Here is a 22,383-nt window from a genome sequence, read left to right on the forward strand (position 1 = left end):
GAGCTGGGGTTCTTGGAGTAAGATGTAGGGTTGGTGGAGTGGAGCTCGGGTTGGTGGAGTGGAGCTCGGGTTGGTGGAGCTGGAGCTCGGGTTGGTGGAGCTAGAGCTCGGGTTGGTGGAACTAGAATTCGGGTTGGTGGAGCGAGAGCTGGGGGGTGGAGCGAGAGCTGGGGGGTGGAGCGATTGCTGGGGGGGTGGAGCGAGAGCTGGGGGTGGAGCGAGAGCTGGGGAGGTGGAGCAAGAGCTGGTGGGGTGGAGCAAGAGCTAGGGGGGTGGAGCGAGAGCTTAGGTTCTTGGAGTGAGATATAGGGTTGGTGGAGGTGGAGTTAGAGTTGGTGGAGCGAGAGCAAGGGTTGGTGCATTGAGAGCTATCGTTGGTGGCAGTATGGCTTGGGTTGGTGGAGTCAGATTTTGGGTTGAAGTGAGATCTAGAGTTAGTGGAGGTCAAGCTCAGGTTGCTTAAACCTCTGGATAACTTGGTTTCAATCACAGCCAGACAATCTGAGTAAATGATAGTTTACCAAAATCACAAGGTGACAAAACAATACGTAAACAGTGATACGTATACTTCATGTTATTGTAAGCCGAAACAACCAGTCTATGCATGTGCTATTCATATCACAGTACAGTACTGTATAAGGAAAATGTGACTATATCATCAACTTTACAAGCAGCAAACTGATCACATACATCTGGATCAGCATTGTATGAAAGGAGAGGTCCATGACCCTTTTTGTCTGTTGAAACACAAAAATAATTCCTTCATCTTTAAAACAAAAGGTAAGTTTCAGGCATTTCAAAAGCAAAAATAAATCTTCAACAGCAAGGCATGATAGAAAGGGACAGAAAACACGTTGCGGTAAACTCACTTCCACCAGACAAACCTTGAATAGTTAGACAATGACATTCCTTTGTGATAACTGCCAAATTTCAAACATTGGTGCAGACAAGATCTGCAGGAAGTGGACTCCACCGCCGGCGTGGCCTTCCCTTAGATGGGTGAGTGTCCTGAGGTGGTGGCGAAATGGTCAAGAGAGCTGGTGTTACATCATCCTGAACTATTTCGTTGCTTTCTGTTCTTCGAGGATGAATCTGAAGATATTGGTCTGTGCCACCACTCAGCTGTAAATCGCTGCTGGAGTCTGACTCCGTGACAACTGCTTCCATCCCTGCTACCGCTGTTGCTGTAACACTGCCACCACTTCTGCTCGTCGCTCGTACTCGACCGGAATCTCGGCTGGAGATTGACATCGAAGGTCTGGGTATCACTGGGCTAGTACGGCGTCTCGAAGGTGCAGCTTTAGCTGTGGCTGCTGCTGTTGCAAAAGGTGGTGATGGTGGCCCCTCGTCCGAATCTCCGACGTAAAACACTGCCGACTGGAGATCAACGAGGCGACGAGGCCGGGGACCAAGCGGCGGTGGACCATTGCATGGAGCACGATGAGGCCTGCGTGGACGACCGCCCGGCAGGCCTCGCTCTTCAAGCGGAATCATCTGCGTTGTCTCCTCTGTCTGGAAATGATGGAGGTGATACGGATGTCGAGATATGTACCTGTACACAAATAAATGCAAAAGTTGGATCTTGCACAAGGAAAGGATTCCGGTTTCCTAGTCATGGTTGCTTCTGGTTTCCAAGTTGCTTGGATTTCAGTCCTCAGAGTGATCTGCTTCCAAAAAAAAAGCTCAGTAATCATTCCAGATTCATCAGTGCTGCCGTTAATTTTGTGTTCTCTCTATGTGTCTATTATTCTTTGAATTGTGTGCTATTATTTTGATGCTGCGTCTCAGGCCCTGTTTTGGGCTGACTTGTTTTTCCCCCCCCCCCCCAAATGTTTCCCAGACCCCACTCACTGTGTCTCCATTACATTCGTCCCATTATTCACCACCCTGACTTCAAGTCCTTCCTTGTAACGTGTTAAAAAACACAAATGACAAAACACTTTACCTTATGTTATGTTTGTCTATGTTGCTTCCTATTGACCATGTGTTTGACAGGCCCTACCTCCTTACCCACATCTTGCTAAATATTACCCCTCGTTAAAGTCATCCCTTTCTACCCTGTCTCAAAACCAAAAACCATTCCCTTTCTTCCTTCTCAAAACGACCTCAAATAACAATAATTAAATGTCATTCATTATCATTCATTCTCAACTCATTTCTTTAATTCACAAAGATCTTCACAAACATTAATGAAAAAAACAACACTTCCGATTCGGGGATTTTTCCACTTGGTCGAATCTGCCACTACCGCTTCAACCTCATTAAAGATGAGTGTTCTGAACCGGATTCGTTGTGTTTTTCTGTTTTTTTTTTTTTTTTGCCCTGTGTTGCTGTTTGTGTTTCCATCCAATTTCCCATGTTAATCTTACCTTGGTTGTGCTATATTTGTCGAATTCATTTTAAGGTTGTTCAAGGCCTACTTTAGCCACTCCTCGGAAAGCAACTGTCAAAATCCTGTTCCTTTTGACAGAAAATTCCTCGTTTTTCCTCTTTCTTCCCAAATATTTTTAACCTCAACGTTATCCTCTTTCCCGTCCTCGCATCCAAAAATTCAAACAAACAAAAACTAGAATGCATCTGAAAATGCAAAGCCTGTCTGCATCTGCTTTGTATACTGACTACTTCTTCTTCTTCTTTCGTATGCAAAACATTACGAAAACAACTAAAAACTAGAGGGGGAGCACTCGGTAGAGTGCAAAACCTCCGCCGCCAATACTGCTAGGTCACTCAAGTGAACCTGATATCCTATTCATTCAATTTGACGTCAACAGTGCTCACAGAGTTATAGTTTGCAACTTTCCCTTTTACTTTTAACTTTTACATACTCAATTCATTTGTCATAACTAGATTCCTTGAGACAGAAATTGATTTTACGTGGGTATATCCACCTGAAGTTCCAAAATCAGCCGCAATTATAATTTTGGCATGTTTTTTGTTGGAAATCACTTAAAATATGTAGAAATGCAAAAAAAAAAATTCAAAATTTTTTTCAAAATGGCCGCCATAGCGGCCATATTGGATTTTGGACCAAGTCCAAAATCTAATGGCATGATCCTTGGACCATACCTAATCCCCCCACCAAGTTTTGTCGAAATCTGTCGAGGAGTTTTTCCGTAATACTGTTCACAAACAAACAAACAAACAAACAGAAAGGGGTGAAAACAGTAACCTCCGATCTTCGATGGCGGAGGTTAAAGATATTGACGATTTTAGGCGACCTTGACCTCAAAAGCAATCGGCTTCAGTGACGGCTGTTGAAAAATTGATGACAAAATCTCAAATGTTAAAAAGTTACGGCCCAGACACACACACACACACACACACACACACACACACACACACACACACACACACACACACACACACACACACACACACACACACACACACACACACACACACACACACACGATTGCAAATCCCCATCTCCCGCTTGCACAGGGGACAGGCTAAAAACTTTATTTCTACTCCACAGTGATCTCATTCTACTTCAATTTCCTTCTGCCTGTACTTCTTGTCCATTCTTTTTTCCCCTTTTCTCAATATCACCAAACCGAATCTTCATTGAACATAAATGCTTTTTCCTTCATCCTATAAAAGCGTTTTGAAATGTTTCACTTTCCTTATTTCTTCGTCAGCAATATTCCACATGTTATTCTACTTCACTACCATCTATTTCTCTTCTTCTTCACAAAATTTATTTTCCCAAACAGTCTGTCAGCTAAGCGCTTGGTCCACCAACCCTCCTCCCACACCAACAGCATCACCTTTCTGTGTGCCTTCAACAAAAATTCTTATCACCCATCTCGTAATCTTTATCTCCGTTTATCCAAGTTGGGAATTTGGAATCAGCATCCCTCCACTTCAAGTCACCTCTTTCCGCTCCTCCCCCCCCCAATCCCCATCGAAACTTCATATCCACCCTTTCTGCCTTCCCCTCACCCTACCCCCACAATGCTTTCCCTTCACCCCCACCTTTCCCAGGAGTGTGGTGGGGATAAAACCTTTCCCCCTTTCCCCACTCAAACCTATCCCCTGAAAGCCTCCATCTCATCCTGTCCCTGCAAAGCCACTTCCCCCATCCCAAACCCTCCCAATACTTCCTCCCCCCGATCTATAACTGTGTGGACCTCAAACATCCGAGTTCACCACTCCAACCTGACATCCTTCCATCCAGGCTGCTGCCGATAAACCAAGAATCATCTGTTTAACAGACTCGTTCCTCCAACAGGACGTCCCTGACTCCTCAGTGTCTCTCCCCGGCTATTGTCTCCTCCGATTTGATAGGCCTGAGCTACACCCCGGTGGTGTAGTTGTACATTTCAACAAGAACTCAATTTCTCACTGTCTTTGTACTGATCTTATACCTTCCAACCCCCAGGATCAGGGATCACAGCCAGAAGTGGTGCCTCCCTCTGCCCCCTGACCCCCACTCCCACCTCTTTGTCATTGTGTTTTACCATCCTCCGAACACAGAGGACTCCATTTACATCTCCCTCTTTGCCAACATGGACCATCTTATCTCAACTCTCTCTTCCTCATCGTGGTGATTTCAATTGTCACCATACCAATTGGCTGGGTGTTGGTACCTATCTCACCAGCCATGACACTTCAGCAAAGGACTTATGTGACTCCATGGGACCGACTCAATCTGTGAACTTTTGCACCCGGATTTCTCCCAATGGCAAATCCTCCCTTCTGGACTTGATGATAACCAACTTCCCTGAAAATGTCTCCTGCTCTTCCTCTGCTCCAATTGGTAGGGACTGCAAGCTGCCCTCTCATGTCAAGACTGGTTCTTTATTCCCACCTCTACTAATATTAAAAGGCAGCCTCACATGATTCCACAAAATTTGTGTCCACTCTAGCCTAGTTTTGAATCTTGACCGAGTTATAAACTGTCATCCTGGTGTTTTACAGCTACAGTGTTGCCTCACAAAGTGTGCCGTACCTCGTATAGATGTTAAGCTGGGTGTCCCCCTCTGATATCATTAGTTGTTGGATGTTAAAGATCTACACCTTGCTCTGCTACACAACAGGAAGACAGCTTAGAGATAAATGTAAATGCAATGTTAACAAGGTACATATCGAGGTAAAGAGAAAGGACTTGGAATTTCACAAAGTACATGGGGGAAGTAGAGTATGGAGCACAGAGAAGGGGCATTAGGTGGAAAGGATGGTGATGCACATGTGAGAAACAGGATTCAAACAAGTTTTTTGATTTTTTCCTAAAATCTAATAAAAAAAATTCCTCTTGATAAAAAAATAAGTATTTTGAAAAAAATAAAGGCTTATAATTTTCGGGTATGACAGATTACAGCATCACGTACCATTTATCGAGTAAGGGAAGGGGCCTGAGGTGTGTGTGTGTGTGTGTGTGTGTGTGTGTGTGTGTGTGTGTGTGTGTGTGTGTGTGTGTGTGTGTGTGTGTATGTTGACACAATGAAATTGAGAAAAGGAAGAGAATGTCGATACATTGTGGGGTTGGGGGTGGGAGGAGGCTAAGGAAGTGTGGAGGAATGGGGAGGGTGGTTAAGATGTTTAGATGAGATCGGAGTGTGGTGGGGTGGAGGAAGAGTGCATGTAATGAGAGTGTGCACAAACAACTGCACCATTTTGAGGTGCATAATAAATGGATGGCACCACAAAATTAAATATCGATTCCAGATATTTCAATGTTGCCCATAAGAAGCAGACTCCACGTTGGTTACGTTCTTTGTAATGTTACATTTGAGCTGTCTCGTCCGGTGGCCGAGTGGCAAGGATGCCAGACTAGGGTCCCAGTGGTTGGGATTTCAAATGCAGCTGAAGGCAGCAGTATAGTGGATATTTATTCCACACTTTTGGAAACTGTGCTCTCTCAGGAGTTTTACCTTGTCATGACCGGATTGTCGGTGACACGCCAGCTGCCATTCAGGGTGATACGCCAGCATTTAGTAATGCCAATCAGGGATGGGTTAAATCTGCATGTCCCACTTTGTCTGTTGTGCATGTGATGCCATTCCACACATTGTGGATGGCTCTTGATGTCATCTCGACAACTTTGGATGGGCAATAAAAGAATAGAGGAAATGGAAGCACCACCCAAATCGTGGACATGTGTTTCTGCTTTTTGGCTTCATCACCAATACCCAATCAATTTAAAATGCAGAGTTTACAGGACAATGTAAAGTTCTCAATATTATTGAAATCTCCCATGATGAGGCTGAAGCACAAAGCCTGCTACTCTCACATTGCAAACTGGTTGGTGGCCTGTTTACCACTTCTCCTCTGATCTAGCTCCCGCAAGCTCCTCCAGGATTTTTTCAGTAACCCCCTCCTGGCTGACTCCCAAAATTGACATATTCCAAAAATCCAGGCTCACCGCACACATCCACTCCATAATTCCTCTTTTCTTGTGAAACTTTCTTCTTGGGGTGTATCATTCCCACTCTTCCCTCCAGTGTTTCAAGTGAGCGATGCACCACCATCTCATGTCATCCCCCATCCTGACCAATGATCTTTATTCATTTGACATCTCTCTGGCTGTTATTAGAGAACCACCTCAGTGCCGTCAAGTCTGGCATTTCAGTCAGGCTGCCTGGCAGGGTCTCCAAGCAGCCATCAAACTTCTAGACTGGTCTCCCATCGCTACTTTCTCCAACATCAACACGTCCTGAGAATTCTTTCAAAGAAACTTGCTCTCCCTCATGCACAGATTTATCCCCTCTCCTCTTCAGTTGTCCTACCCTTCCTCTCGCCCATGGTTCACTGAAGCTTGTGGCAAATCAGTTGTCCTGAAACAACTTGCCTTTGCCTCATGGAAAGCAAACCCAACTGAGGGTAATCTCAGTTCCTTCGATAAAGCTCGGAACAAGTGCGCGTCTACCCTCAGGAGAGCCAGAAAACAACATCTTTCTAATCTCAAGTCTGAACTCTCAAACCGCTCTCCCTCCTCCAAATCCTGATGGTGTCTAATCAAATCTGTTTCTGGTGTATGTTCTCCCTCCCTCCCCTCCTTTACCTCAAATGGCCACACTGCTGATACCGCACGTCAAAAGGCTGAAAACTTAAACTCGGTGTTTACATCAAAATCTTGTGTCCGAAACCCATTGCTTTCTGTACCCACCTTACCCAGTCATACCGACCTGTTCCTGGACTCTGTGTCCTTTTCTTCTGACAAAGTGGAGAGTTTGCTGTCAAACCTCAACTCAGATTCTGCAACCGGTCCAGACGGCATCAGCCCACGTGTCCTAAAAACCTTCTCCTCTGCTCTTGCTCACCCTCTCTCTGTTATATTCACCCTCTCATTTGCTCAAGGCCATCTGCTTGGAAATCAGCAAACATTACCACTCTGCATAACAAAGGTACAAAAACAGATCCCTGCAACTACAGACCAATTAGCCTTCTCCCAATCATCAGCAAGGTTATGGAATCCATCATTGCTTCAGACATTAAATCCTTCCTCTTCTCCAATGGCTTGATTTCTGATCATCAATTTGGCTTCAGACAAGGTCACGCTACCCTGGATATGCTGCTTCTGCTCTCCCAACAATGGATGGATGTCCTCAATGCCGGACATGAAATCAGCCATATCCCTGGACAGATCGCGTGCTTTTGACATGGTCTGGCACCTTGCCCTGCTCACCAAGCTCTCTTCCTATGGTATCCAAGGCCATCTCCACTCATGGCTTGCAGACGTCCTCTCCTGTCACAGCCGTGTGACCCTAAATGGAGTTCTCCCATTCCCCTCTTCCTGTCCAGGCTGGAGTTCCTCAAGAGTGTGTTCTGGGCCCTGTTCTTTTTCTGGTTTTCATCAATAATCTCTCCAACTCTCAGGAAAATCCTCTTTATCTCTTTGCTGATGACTCCACCCTCTGCCGTACCATCTGTCATCCCTCAGACCGGCAAGCAGCAGTTTCTTCGCTCTCTACAGGTCTGGGAAAAATCACAAACTGGTCCAACACATGGAACATGTCTTTCAATCCAGACAAATCTCACACTCTCACTATGTCTCTCCGAAAGGACCGTTTAGAACCCCCCCCCCCCCGCCCATCTACTTTCTCAACAATCCTCTGGAAGAAGTCCTTTCATTCAAGCTGTTGGTTCTCAGTATCTGCCATGATCTTTCCTGGGAAAGCCACATTTCCAACCTGGCCTCCAAAGCCACTCGCCGACTGGGAATCCTCTGTCGTTCAAAGTCCTTCCTCGGCCCACCTGAGTTCCTGACCACATACAAAGCTTTCATCCGCAGCTTTATGGAGTACTGTCCTCCCCTCTGGGCTTGTGCTCCTGCCCCTCACCTTTCTCGGCTTCACACTGTGGAAACCAAGGCATTTAGGATCATTGGTATCTCCCGCGGTGAGGCTGAGTCTTTGTGCCTCTCACTCAATCACCGCAGGTTGGTCGGTAGTCTTTCTGTCTTCTACCATCTTCTCTCTGGTCTCCCCCCCCTGCTCTGTCTGCGATATGTCTCCCCCCCCATATTTCCGCAGGGTGCTCAAGGTCCGCTAGCAACCTTCTTCTGGTAAAACTACCAAAATCACGAATCACTGCTCACCTCCACTCTTTCATTCCTCTTTCCCCACCTTTGGAATAAACTCCCACACTCCCTTCAATCCCATCTTTCCCTCCAGGCCTTCAAAGCAGCTGTTCACCACCACCTCCAATCTTCCCCCATCCAAAACCCCGATCTTTTCTACCCCCGTTAATCCACCCCACACCCACCTCCTTCAAATTCCCTGCTTTCCTTCCTGAAAGTCCCTGTAATGTACATCTTGTTTACCCCATGTTCCCCACGCATCTCTCTCCCTTCCACAGGTCTCCTGATGTCTCTGTTCCCCACTGTTTTGTCCTTCTGTCTCCCACCCCTCCTGTCTCTTGCCCTCCCTTGTTGTGTGTTGTGTGTTAGCTCTTATACGAGCCTCGACAATGTATACAAAAAAAATAATTCCCCCATTAACCATTGCTAACGCGGTGGCGTAATGGTTACTTATAGAGGGTCTGCACTGAGTCTGGGAGGTCATTGGTTCAAACCATGGCCAGGTCATACCAAAGACTTAAAATGGTACATGCTGCTTCCTTGCTTGACGCTCAGCATTTCAAAGGATGGAGTATGGACAAACAACGCTGAGAAGGCAATGGCAAACTACCCAGTATAAACCTTGCCAAGAAACTGCTACGGCAGCACCAATGCTCTGTAAAGAGTATGGGATATCAAATCAAAAACTCTTCCGAACCCAACCCTCTTAATTGCAGGTTACTTTTTTTTTCTTTCCTCCTCTCTTCTCCTCCATCCCCCTTACCCCCATCTCTTTCCCTTGTTTTTTGTGTCCAACTGTGGCCACTTTGAAGCGCACTGTCAATGTGTTGCCTTTTTACCCTCCAATACCTCACGACCAGAAGACTAGATTTTGTAGACCAAAAAAAACCCCACTAACTATTTGACACTACATAGTAGTGGGTGTACTGGGAAGTAAACCAAAATAGAGTTATTAATTTACATAACCTAACACATCATCATTGATGTCAGAATTGATTAGGCATTCAGGGGAGGTTAAACAAAGCACAATGAGTAGGGCCGAATATAGGAAAGGCGTTTTAAGAGTTAAACGCCAATTACTGAAGAGTGATTATCTAATGTGGATCAAAACCAAATCACAAGCTTTTAAATAAGAAAAAAACTTTTACACATCATTGGCGAAGGCATGTTTAAGAGTGCGTCGAAGACCTTAAAGCAAGCATTGCATGGCTTGTAATTGCTAGTTTACATGGGACGGTGAATATGGAGGGGAACCGGAGTGCTTGAATTAGCTCAAGAGGAGGCTGAAGAGGAGAGGAGTAGGGCAGTTCACCAACATGAATTGAGAATATTCGAGGATAGATGCGATCCTTTGGAGAAGTATGACATTATCGAATTTGTCCGACATTAGACTCTCGAAGGAATCATTTCATTGGCTGCTGAATCAAGTACAAGATTACCTGGATCAAGCTACAATGAGGAGCAATGTGCTGAAACTCCTCCAACAATTGTCCGTGGTGCTGCGATTCTATGCAGGTGCACAATTTCAATTGGATGTTGGAGATACGTGTGGTGTTTCACAGGTTAATCAGCTGTTTAGATGCACCCAACTAAACGGCTGTTTATCTCCCTTCGTCAATTGCTATTGAGACAGGTGATTAGCTGTGCACTTACAATTTTGTCACCATTTAAGGGTTAGGCATGGGTTAGCAAGATGCTCGCTGAAAGCCTTTTGTAAATTCAGTCCTCAGATTTCACCAAAGCTTCGAGAAGAGTGAGGTAATAGAGAGTAAAAAGGCAACAAACCAATGGGTGATCTCCATCTCGTTTGAGACAAGGCAGTTGTCATATATTGCATCAATCTTACACGAATACAACAATGTTATCTAAACAATACCAACTGTGCAATATACCTGACAGGACGTGGGATGAGGTTATCACCATAGTAACACATTGGTGCCACTCCTAATATTCTCTGTGCTTTGCTGCTGATAGGCTGTAACACCTCAGGATCGAAAGCTTCCTCAGAAAAACAGACGCCGTCCGATGGACGAGCCATCATTGGGATTCCGGTTGCCATTGCCCATCTTTCATGGGCACGATTCCTGCAGAAACAGAGATGCAATAACATTAGCATCCATCTATGAGCCATGCAAGTGATTATAATAATATACTCGATAAAGGTTCTGTGTCAATTATTTACTCAATGATCAATGTAAATATCAAAAGAGTTCTGACATGTTACTTCATGAATCCAAATATGCGACCCAGTGTATTGCTGATTGTAAGGGTCATCCAAAATGTTTTGCCACCCACTCGTGACCTTTAAGATTAAATGTACAGGAAATCATCAGTTTGAGAAGGCTGGCAGGATGGCCTAAAAGTACGCACACTCGCTTCTAAGCTGTCTCGACTGGGTTTGAATCCCGACCCAGCTATAAACTGTCATCCTCATGTTTCACAGGTAGGGTGCTTCATCAGTGTGTGTGCTGCCCTTTGGATGGACGTTAAATGGGAATCCTGTCTGCTGGCATTCCTTAGTGAACGTTAAAGATCCCTTGGTGTCCTTCACGAAGAGTCGTGGGTATTTGTCGACACCATGACCAAATTACAAATTCCTGCCCTAACCAGCAGAGGGCAGCACAGCTGCTCTTCCAGCAATGGTGCAAACCAGCAGCCACAGGCAGTACACAAAATGAATGAATCAGTCTGACAGGGTGGTGCAGAGGTAGCTCACGTTGAGCTCTCCAGTCTGGGTTTGTTTGCCCAACGCGATGATAAACTTTCAGAAAGGTTTTAGCACACCACACTCTCTATGTCTGTTATTTAAAAGGCTAAGGAAATAGACTTGAGACTTGATGACTTGAACTTGTCTTTCCAGGAGTCTATATTTACTGATATAAAACACAATGTGTGTTTGTGTATTTGTCTGTCCCCCTTCATAAGCACGATTTGAGTTGGGTTTTAAAGGCCAATCTTTTAACACGACTGGGTGTTCACTATAGTCAAAAGACCCAGAGGACCCAAAATACCTCGAGGACCCTGAAAACCCAAAAGACCCAGAGGACTTGGAGGACCCAAAAGACCCTGAGGACCTAAAAGATCCCCAGACATTCCTTGTTGCATACCCAAACCAACCACCAAGTTTCGTCTGAATCTGTCCACAACGTTTTGAGATATCCTACTATATATCATCTTTGGCCTGATCGCTCAATGGTGAAAAATCACGAAAAATATTCTCGGATCCAGATCCGGATTTGGATCTTCCCAAAAATCATATCATTGTGTCCTTGGCATGCACCCAAGCTCTCCCCAAAATTTCGTCTGAAATCGTCCACAACTTTTTCAGATATTTTGTTTACAAACTAACAGACAGACAGGGGTGGAAACATTCCCTCTGTCCACCTTCAGTGGCGGAGGTTAAGTGATAACAAAAACAGGATCAAACATGTTCATCAAGTGATTCCGGTATGTCATTGTCAGGTGTTGTTATTTGTTTTGTTTACATTGTGAAGTAAGTGACATAAATGCAGGTTGGAGTCCAACCATGAAAACAAAGAACTTCCTTCATGCTCAGAGTGTTTTTTTTGAAAAGTTTTTGAGAATTCTTTCACATTTCCACGAATGCATCACCTTGAGTGCTTATGAGGGATCCAAACTGGACGCCGTGGGTCCTCGATCCACTTTGCCGTCCTCAGTGCTGCCTGTGTCTTTGTGGGCTGAATCCGATGATGATTTGTTCTTGGACTCTTGAAGTCAACGACTATCAATTATAGAGTGCACACATACACAGAGAAAAATCACTTTTGTTCATTTGTTTCAATTAAAAGTTTGTGTTTTTTTTCACACATAATAAGTGCAGTGGACTCTTATTATAATGAACACTCAATAAATTAATTAGCAGTTTGACATTCCACTCCCATTAAGACAAATCTGATCAACCAATTAAACACCATTCATTTGGATTCAATTCACGCATGTAATTGAACAGCATTTATACATTCCCTGTCTGTGTTCATTTGGTTTTGTTTGGGTTTTCTTGTTTGCCTTTTCCTATTGTATTGTGGTGGCCCCGGTGTTGCGGGGGAACCACGAGGGAGGGGTTGTCTCAGGTTCCTCTCCAGACTCACTGGGAATCGCGGTCCGTCGCACACGAATAACTTAGTGTCATGGAGGGTTGCTAATCGATCGCGAACGCCAATAACTTGACCACGTGACTTAGGGTCCTTTACCATTAACCGTTTATCTAAGGTTTACCTTGAAAGTTGTTTCAATTAAAAGTTGTTTAACAACCGTTTACCTAAGGACACATGACCTCCTTACCGGGGATCATGCCCTCGGTACGTACTTGTGATATTCACATTACCAACCGGATCAGGTGCAGCCGAGCGGTGCTGCCAAGTACGCACCGGCTATGAAACAGATTTTTGGGGAATAACGTCCTGGCTAAGCTCAGGTGCAGGTCATGCTGGACTAATGGAGGAAAAGACAAAAATGAGCTAGGAACATTTCTAAACAACACATTTATTTAAAACCAGAATGCAATGAAAGTTATGTGGCACAGTAAATAGGTTTATTGCAATATACAGCAGGGAAAGCAAGGAATTTGTGGGGTGCGGCAAAAGGCAAACAATGTTACAAAAGGAGACGGTGCAGAGTTATCCCATTAGCTCTTATACAGTCTTAACTTGCGCTATGACAGGCGGCATCACACACACAAAAACCTGAGGAAAATTAGAGATAGCCTTGAGAGAAAGAAACAGATGAGAAATAACGACCTCTCAATACCTGGCGTGGCCAGTAGACCAGCGTAGCCCAGAATGCTTAGGAAAATGGAAGAGGGAGGAATACTGAGGATGTCTATGGTGTGGGAGTGTGAGGTGCGAGTGTAATGCAATGTGGAGGGTGCGGCATGGCGCAAGAGGAAAAATGTGAGGTGCAGGTCAGTTTGATTCACTCTTTTAGTTCACTCTTGGGTCCTGCCCTGAAAAGAACAGTTGGGCTTTGTCTGTGTTTATTGCTCTTTTGTGCGTCCACAGTAGACGAGGGAGAAAGAGAGATGGTTGAAGAAAGATGTGTGAGAAGAAAAACCCTATCCTATTCATGTAAGAATCTGTATGTGTAAGTGTTGATTTAATCTAATGAGCGTCGATTGGAATGGAGCAGCCCCGGCTCGCAGCAGAAACGCATGACCCCACGCTTGGTCACACGGACTTGCGGTGCCCCTCGCTCTGCGCCGCTTGTGTCCCTGGCGAGGTCCGATATCTGGTGAGTGTTGCTCCGGCTCATCCTCTCCCTGTCCCCGATGATCTGCCAACTCCGAACTGCTCTCCGATCTCCAACCGCTCTCCGATCTCCAACTGTGGCTATGAACTGCTCTGAACTGCTCTTTTTATGAGCCCCGGATGAGGGGAGGAGACAAAAATCGGATGAAATGGGGCAGTAAGTGAAATTACGATTCCCCATTGATCCATAGCGGTTATAGTCACACCCCGCCAGGCCCCGGACGTGAAAAATGGCTCAGTTGCTCGCTGACCCTGTCATGCGTCGGAGCTCCGAGTTTAACATGGTCCCTAAACGAGTTCCAGCGCACGTTTGTGCTTCAAGTAATGCCCAAAAATAACCCGACCTATGTCTCCTCCGGGTCCTTCTTGGCTATGGTGAGAGTTTGATGACCATGTAGCAGTTACAGCGGTTGTAGAGTAGTGCGAACATGTTGTGGCATTTGTAGTGAGAGAGTATTGTTTCATTGCATTGTGGGGAAGAGGTAGAAGTTCCTCGTAATGAGATGGTGAATAAAGGTTGCGTTCATATTGGGAAATGTAAGCGTGGGTTGTTGCAGGGATTTTTGGTCGTCATATGAAGTGGTTGTGGTGACCATGGTATTGTTTGGTGAGCAGAATAAAGGTCTGAGGCAAAATGGCGGTTGAGAATTGGCGCGCAATTTTGAATGGCAAATTGGGGCGCGTACTGCAAAGGATCCACGTTGCTCTTCGTGTTCCTTTCATCATTATTGGGCCGTGTGAGTGCTTGCTTGCTTGTTTCAGGTGAGAGAAAGGGGTGTAGAAGAAAAAGAGTGGAAGGACTGCAAGGGTTAAAGGTTAAAGAGAGATAAGATATCTAACTGAAAGAGTTCCACGCAACGCATCTTTCACCTTTACCCACGATACATATGGAAGGGACTAACAAATACACATACTATTGAAATAACTGCCTTGGGATCACTGTATGTTGTGTGCCATTGCCTTGGAGGCATGCGGTTTTACAGAACCGCAACAGTTTGTTTCCAAATAGCGTTCCATTCGGTGTCTGGCATTTGCTTCTATTCATTCAGTTTGGACATGTGTTTGGTTTCTGCAAATGTAGGCCCATTGAGGATTCGCCTAAACCAATGCCACACAGGGATTTCTCAAAAGTCTTGGCATGTTGGTGTCCCAGACTGTTCCTGGTTGTATCATTCACATAAACCCACTTGTCTTCGTTCCGATCAGTACTCCACATTTGACCTTGTGCTTAACTCTACTGTGTGCCTTATGGTCATGGTTTATTTTGTCGCTGAATTTATCGCAAGATTGTGGTTTTTTGTGGTTTCCTTCATGGTGCACCTTTTCCTTTGCCTTTGTTTCTTCATTTGCCTCAAAAAATGGTTCAAAGAGAAAGTAAAGGTGGAGATGCGAGGCTTTTTTATATACATTGTTGAGGCTTGTGGAAGAGATAGTGCAGAATGGGATGGAACAAAATGGAAAGGGGGAAACACGAACGGCAAAGTAGAAGTGAGAGTGAGATCAAGGGGAGGGGGAGAAGGACACCTGGGGGAGAACAAGCTGCACACCAAGGTGAATGAAACATAGCAAGACGAGGAAGGATAAAATGAGGATGAAATAGAAAAGGAATACACCAACCAACAACTAACAAACAAAACGAGGTGAGGGAGAGGAAGGAAAATCACAGTAACCTGGAAATGGGAGTGCTTGGGAATGGGATCATGTGGGGGTGTAAGAGATCATTAGTATGGATGGGGGATGACCTGAGGTAGTGGTGAACAGCTGGCGCTGGAGGGAAACATATTATGACTAAACAGACTGGGGAAGTTGGTTCCAAAGGTGAGAGAAAAAAGGAACAAATGAGTGGAGGTGAGCAGTGAGCCTGGATTTTGGGAGTTTAACAAGAAGAGGGTTACTGGCAGACCATGTGCACCATGCAGAAACCTGGAAGGGACAGAACCAAGAGAGGGCAGAGGGTGCAAGCCAAAAAAAGGTGGCGGTAGAATACAGACCGGCCCCAAACTTGTCTGTGATGTGAGACGAACAGACCTAAACATGTTGTGGTAGATCCCAATGATTTTGAGTGCCTTGAAGGGCAAGGTGTGAAGCAGGGGCACCAGCCCAAAGGGGAGAGTAGTATTCCATGCTGCAAATGAAGACCTTGTATGTTGTCAAAAGTTCAGATTGGCCAAGGAAAGACCTTGCATGAGGAAGGATGCCCAGTCAGCAGCTGGCTTTGGAGGCCATTTTGGAAATATGGTCAGCCCAAGAAGGATCATGGCTGATCATGAGGCCCAAAGGTTTGAGTGGCTTAACCTCTTCAAGTGGTTCGTTTAGAAAGTAGATGGGAGGTTTTGCCAGATGGTCCTTTCAGAGAGATAGGGTCAGTGTGTGAGATTCATCAGGGTTGAAATACATATTCCAAGTGTTGGACCAGCTCCTGATCCTATCTAGCTCTGCAGAGAGGGAAGAGGCTGCTGCCTGCCTGTCTGAAGGATGAGAGATGATACGGCAGAGGGAGGAATTTTCAGCAAAGAGATCGGCATGATATTCCAGGGAATGTATGGAATAAAGAATGCAAAGTCTGATTTCCACAAAGCAGTTGAAGTGGCCAAACGGGACGATAAGCAAAAGCTGGAGGATAATTTATTGACCTGTGATTCAAAAGAAGTGTGGAAAGGAATCCAGAAAATAGCTCCCCACAAATCAAAGTCCAAATCTGTTGTGTTGGATGATATTACCTTACCAGACCAATTGAACCAGTTCTACAGCCATTTTGATCACCAGGGCTCTTCACCCAACATAAGTTATGATGTTCATCATCATCATCCTTTTATGATCGTCGACTGATACCAGGCGTGTGCTCTCAAGGTTGCACAAGAGGAAAGCCGCTGGACTTGATGGTGTTTTAAGTTTCTTTTTTCACTTCATGTCAAGTGCCACATAATTTAAAGAAATCAATCATTGTACCCGTTTCAAAGCGATACACGGTTAGTTTCCTGAATGGTTATAGGTCAGTGACACTTTCCCGCATCATTATGAAGACATTTGAACATCATGTGCTGAGTTCTTTAAAATCTGTTCTTCCAGGATCGTTATATATATATATATATATATATATATATATATATATATATATATATATATATATATATATATATATATATATATATATATATATATATATATATATATATATATATATATATATATATATATATATATCCTTTTCAGTTCACGTACCATGTAAATCGTTCTGTTGATGCAGTTTCACTCGCTCTCCATTATGTTTTACAGCTCCTTGATAAACCTTGTACACCACTTATGCTCAGGTTCTTTTTATAAATTTTAATTCTGCTTTTCAAACCATTTTAACTGTTAAAATTGCAGATGAAATTACTTGCTCTTGGTCTTGATGGTTCTTTGTGCAAATGGATTTTTGATTTTTATCTGATAGGCTACAAGTCGTCAGACTACGATCTCACTGTTCAAATTCGATCACAATGAATACTGGAACTCCTCAAGGATGTGTAGCAAGCCCTTTATTGGATTCTCTTTTTACCCACGATTATGTTCCATCTCTTGAAAACTGCCTAGTTGGCTGATTATAAAGTTTGTGGATGATGCAACCATTGTGGGATTTATTCACAGCGGTGAAGAAGGTAATTATCACCCGCAGGTAGAAATTCCAGTGCATTGGTGCCCAGACAACAACTTTGAGCTCAACATCAATAAAACAAAACTAATTATTGTTGATTTTCGGGAAGAAAAAAAAATTTCAGAAATTAATCCCCTTTTTAATTGATGGTGCCGAGGTTGAAATTGTAGATTCCTTTAAACTCCTCGGTATCCATATTTCGGATGATCTCGGCTGGGAGGTGAGTATCGATCATTGTGTAAAGAAGTTCCAGCAGCGATTGTACTTCTTAAGGTGACTTAAGAGTTTTTGTGTCAGCGTTACCATTTTTGTGAAATTTCACCGGAGAGTGATCGCGAGTGTATTGACACTCTCAGTCACTGTCTGCTTTGGTGTCAGCATATAATCTGCAAGGAAAAAATTGTGTCGAGTTGTCCAAACGGCATCGGTAAAGATTATAATCGGAGTGGACCTGCCTGGGGTAGGTAGTCTGTATGAAAACCACTCTGTTAAAAGAGCCAAGGCAATCATTTATGATGCATTCCATCCACCGCATTATCTTTTTCATCTACTGCCACCGAGGAAAAGATTTGGAGCCATTCGGACGATGTCCGAGCATTCTAAAAGGTCATTTCATTCAACTGCTGTTCGTTTTATTAATTCATTCTAAAATATTATTTCTAATAATGTCTTTTCTTACTGTATTTTCAACACGCACATGCTACGTCAAATTATATTGCATGTTAATCATGCATAGAGCAATAAACTATATTCTTCTTAGAATCAGAAAGATAATCGATGAAGGTGAGGATAAAGACTGGGCTAAAGACTGCCTTGGGGCACTTCAGCCTTGATGTGGAGAAGGAATGAGACAATCTCGTAAAGAGCTACAGTGGTGAGAAAAAGTTTGTGAACCCTTTAGAATTTTCTGTATTTCTGCATAAATTTGATCTAAAATGGGATCAGATCTTCATCTAATTCCTAATAATAGATAAAGAGAACCCGGTTAAACAAATAGCACAAAAAAATCTACTTTTTTATTTATTGCCCACCTCACACTCAATCCCACATGAATTGCCCACCCAACACTCAATCCCACCTGAATTGCCCACCCAACACTCAATCCTACCTGAATTGCCCACCTAACACTCAATCCCACCTGAATTGCCCACCTCACACTCAATCCCACATGAATTGCCCACCCAACACTCAATCCCACCTGAATTGCCCACCCAACACTCAATCCTACCTGAAGTGCCCGCCCAACACTCAATCCCACCTGAACTGCCCGCCTAACACTCAATCCCACCTGAATTGCCCACCTAACACTCAATCCCACCTGAATTGCCCATCTAACACTCAATCCCACCTGAATTGGCCACCTAACACTCAATCCCACCTGAATTGCCCACCTAACACTCAATCCCACCTGAATTGCCCATCTAACACTCAATCCCACCTGAATTGGCCACCTAACACTCAATCCCACCTGAATTGCCCACCTAACACTCAATCCCACATAAATTGCCCACCTCACACTCAATCCCACCTAACAGTCAATCCCACCTAAATTGCCCACCTCACACTCAATCCCACCTAAATTGCCCACCTAACACTCAATCCCACCTGAATTGCCCACCCAACACAATCCCTCCTGAATTGCCCACCTAACACTCAACCCCACCTGAATTGCCCACCCAACACTCAATCCCACCTGAATTGCCCACCCAACACTCAATCCCACCTGAATTGCCCACCCAACACTCAATCCCACCTGAATTGCCCACCTAACAATCAATCCCACCTGAATTGCCCACCTAACACTCAATCCCACCTGAATTGCCCACCCAACACTCAATCCCACCTGAATTGTCCACCTAACACTCAATCCCACCTGAATTGCCCACCTAACACTCAATCCCACCTGAATTGCCCACCTAACAATCAATCCCACCTGAATTGCCCACCTAACACTCAATCCCACCTGAATTGCCCACCTAACAATCAATCCCACCTGAATTGCCCACCTAACACTCAATCCCACCTGAATTGCCCACCTAACACTTGCATACCATATCTTACTGTTTGCAAAACTGAAAACTATATACTAAAAGGCAGGCACGCATCAATGATTATTCAAATTATAAAACATGTCTGGGAGAGCATCATAAAAAGTACTCACAAAAGGAAGTTATAGGAATGCTGGAAGAAGTGATCCAATCTGGCAACACCTCTCACTTTGCCAAAACGATTGTAGATGTTACAAAAAAAAACTTACATTTTAACAATACCGCAAAGGGAGACAACATATGATGCAAATAGTTTCTCAAGAGTTTTCATCTCAGATCATCCCCAATCCAAAACCATGATCTTTTTACCCCCATTAACCCCAAAGCCTACCTCTCTCTCACCTAAATTTCCAATTTTTCCTTCTGAGAATTCCTTGTGTGTCAATGTTGTCCACCCTATGCATCCTCCTCCTACCCTTCATTCCTTCCCACACCCATCATCCAAGTCCCCCTGTATTTTGTCCTTCAACCATGCTTTGGTGTTTCTCCCCAGCCCCCCATTCCCATTTTTTTTCGACTGTTCTTTTTGTTCCGTTGTGTCCTGATCCATTCAGTATACGAGCTCTTCCATGAGCCATGACCTTGTATACAAAAAAAGTGAACACTGCACATGATAACAGTTAGATGAATAAAATAAAAAGAGGTAACTAAGTTGGTTTTACCTCGAGCTCCATCTGGTGCTGAGCCACGTGTGGGTCTTTCCCCTGTTGCAGGAGATTCATCCCTTCTTGCGCCACTCTCTTGGCCTGCTGTCCTGGCTCTCTTACGTTTTTGCCTCGGGGCAGCCCCGCCGACATGAATCTGTTCGGACTGCGGAGGAATTACTGGCGAGGCCTGAACAGGAGGCAATTCAATGATATCCTGTGACGAGGGCCTGTACGAGGTGTCCTCGGCCCCTCCATTTCCTTCTACACCTTCAAGCGCTTGATTCCGAGCTGAGGGTTGAGACCAAAATCAATATCATTTTGTCAGTTTCAACAATGTGGCAATCGAGTTCTCTTCAGTTGGAATGGAATGATTGAAACATCTTTCGACGAATAACCTCTTCATTAGTAACAAACAGTTCACTTTAATTTCAGCAGTGTACAAGGTGTGACTCCTGTCACTTTGATGAGGGGTTTAATCAAAAAACAGCATGTTGTACTTGACATAAATATTGCATATCTATCTGTGAGTGTCAGTGAAAATGTAAAAATGAAGCAAAACACATGAAAAACGAGATATTTCTTAATAACACGTGATTGTTGTCATGGCTGCGGTAATTGGTGTTTGTGTATTCGTTCCATGTGTGTTTAAATATTTTCCATCGCTTCGAGAAATATTACTTTATATCCTTTTGTGTGCTCCTTCCATGTCCTTGTAAAATGTAAAGGTTTCCTGTTGTAGAATAATAAATGTTACCGTTGAAACAGCTACATTACAGCTCGAGGTCCCTATTCTTCTTTATTTTATTTTTTCACATTTTTTTTTGTATACCTTGTCAAGGCTCGTATGAGAGCGAACGCACAATGCACAGCAAAGGGGGCATGACATAAGAGTGGTGGGAGAGGGAAGGACAAAACAGTGGGGAACAGAGACATTTGAAGATCTGTGGAAGGGAGAGGGATGGTGTGGGGAACATGGGGAATACAATATGGACATTACAGGGACTTTCAGGAAGGAAAGCAGGGAATTTGAAGGAGATGGGTTTGGGGTGGATTAACGGGGGTAGAAAAGATCGAGGATTTGGATGGGGAATGATAAGAGGTGGTGGTGAACAGCTGTTTTGAAGGCCTGGAGGGAAGAATGGGATTGAACAGAGTGAGGGAGTTTATTCCAAAGGCGGGAAAATAGAGGAATGAAAGAGTGAAGGTGAGCAGTGATTCGTGATTTTGGTAGTTTTACCAGGAGGGGGTTGTTGGCGGACCTTGAGCGCCCTGAAGAAATATGGTGGGGGGGGGGCATATCGCAAACATAGCAGGGAGGGCAAGACCGGAGAGGAGATGGTAGAAGATGGAAAGACAATCAACCTGCCTGCGGTGAGAGAGTGAAAGGCCCAAAGACTCAGCCTCACCGACCGTGGGAGATACCAACGACCCTAACTGCCTTGGTTTCCACAGCATGAAGCTGAGAAAGGTGAGAGGCAGGAGCACCAGCCCAGAGGTGAGAGCAGTACTCCATCAGACTGCGGACGAAAGCTTTGTATGTGATCAGAAGCTCAGATGGACCGAGGAAGGACTTTGCACGACAGAGGATTCCTCACCGGTGATTGGCTTTAGAGGCGAAGTTTGAAATGTGGCTTTCCCAGGAAAGGTCATGGCAGATCCTGAGACCCAGAAGCTTGAAAGAAGGGACTTCTTCCAGAGGATTGTTGATAAAGTAGATGGTGGGGGGTTCTAAACGGTACTTTCAGAGAGACATAGTGAGAGTGTGAGATTTGTCCGGATTGAAAGACATGCTCCACGTGTTGGACCAGTTTGTGATTTTATCCAGATCTACAGTGAGCGAAGAAAGCTGCGACTTGCCAGTCTGAGGGAAGACAGATGGTACGGCAGAGGGGGGAGTCATCAGCAAAGAAACTTCTTCTTCCTTGATCACAAAAAACATGGGTTTTTAAAAGAGGAAAGTTTGTGATTTAAGGAAAAAAAATTTATTCCAAATAAATCAATTAGTAGCTTTCCAATCAAGGAAATGGATTGTTTCCTTTCCAGCGGTACCATTTGTATTATTGTACGAGAGCAGGAACTCTTGAGAATAAAGCATTATGGATGGAGAAACTCGACTCCTTGTATATAGATGAGAATGTCAAATGACATCAGAGGCAGGAGGAGGCCATGCTGCTCACACAGGCAGCATTAAATACCCACATCCAGCAAGTCAGCATAACACTTACATCAACAAGTGCAGACAATGACACAGCCAACACTACAAACT

The 22,383-nt window shown here is 44.4% G+C and overlaps 1 protein-coding gene across 3 annotated transcripts in view; it reads right to left on the minus strand.

The window, feature by feature from the left end:
* Window positions 1-502: 502 nt before the first annotated feature.
* The window catches only part of TMC3 (transmembrane channel like 3), a 97,318-nt gene continuing 75,437 nt past the window's right edge, over window positions 503-22,383 (minus strand). The window contains exons 22-25 of one of the 3 annotated variants that reach the window (XM_085849482.1): window positions 20,133-20,405; window positions 12,134-12,263; window positions 10,414-10,605; window positions 503-1,552 (exon numbers count right to left, since the gene is read on the minus strand). In XM_085849482.1, the coding sequence (XP_085705608.1) occupies window positions 931-1,552; window positions 10,414-10,605; window positions 12,134-12,263; window positions 20,133-20,405 (1,217 nt within the window). In that variant the 3' untranslated portion in view covers window positions 503-930. Of the gene's footprint in view, window positions 1,553-10,413; window positions 10,606-12,133; window positions 12,264-20,132; window positions 20,406-22,383 lie in introns of those variants that run through there. The other 2 variants (XM_085849483.1, XM_085849484.1) reach the window with 2 other exon arrangements.

The sequence above is a fragment of the Eptatretus burgeri genome, chromosome 12 (assembly GCF_056783735.1).
Source record: "Eptatretus burgeri isolate ZD-2024b chromosome 12, Ebu_testis_v1, whole genome shotgun sequence".
NCBI classification, from domain to species: domain Eukaryota; kingdom Metazoa; phylum Chordata; class Myxini; order Myxiniformes; family Myxinidae; genus Eptatretus; species Eptatretus burgeri.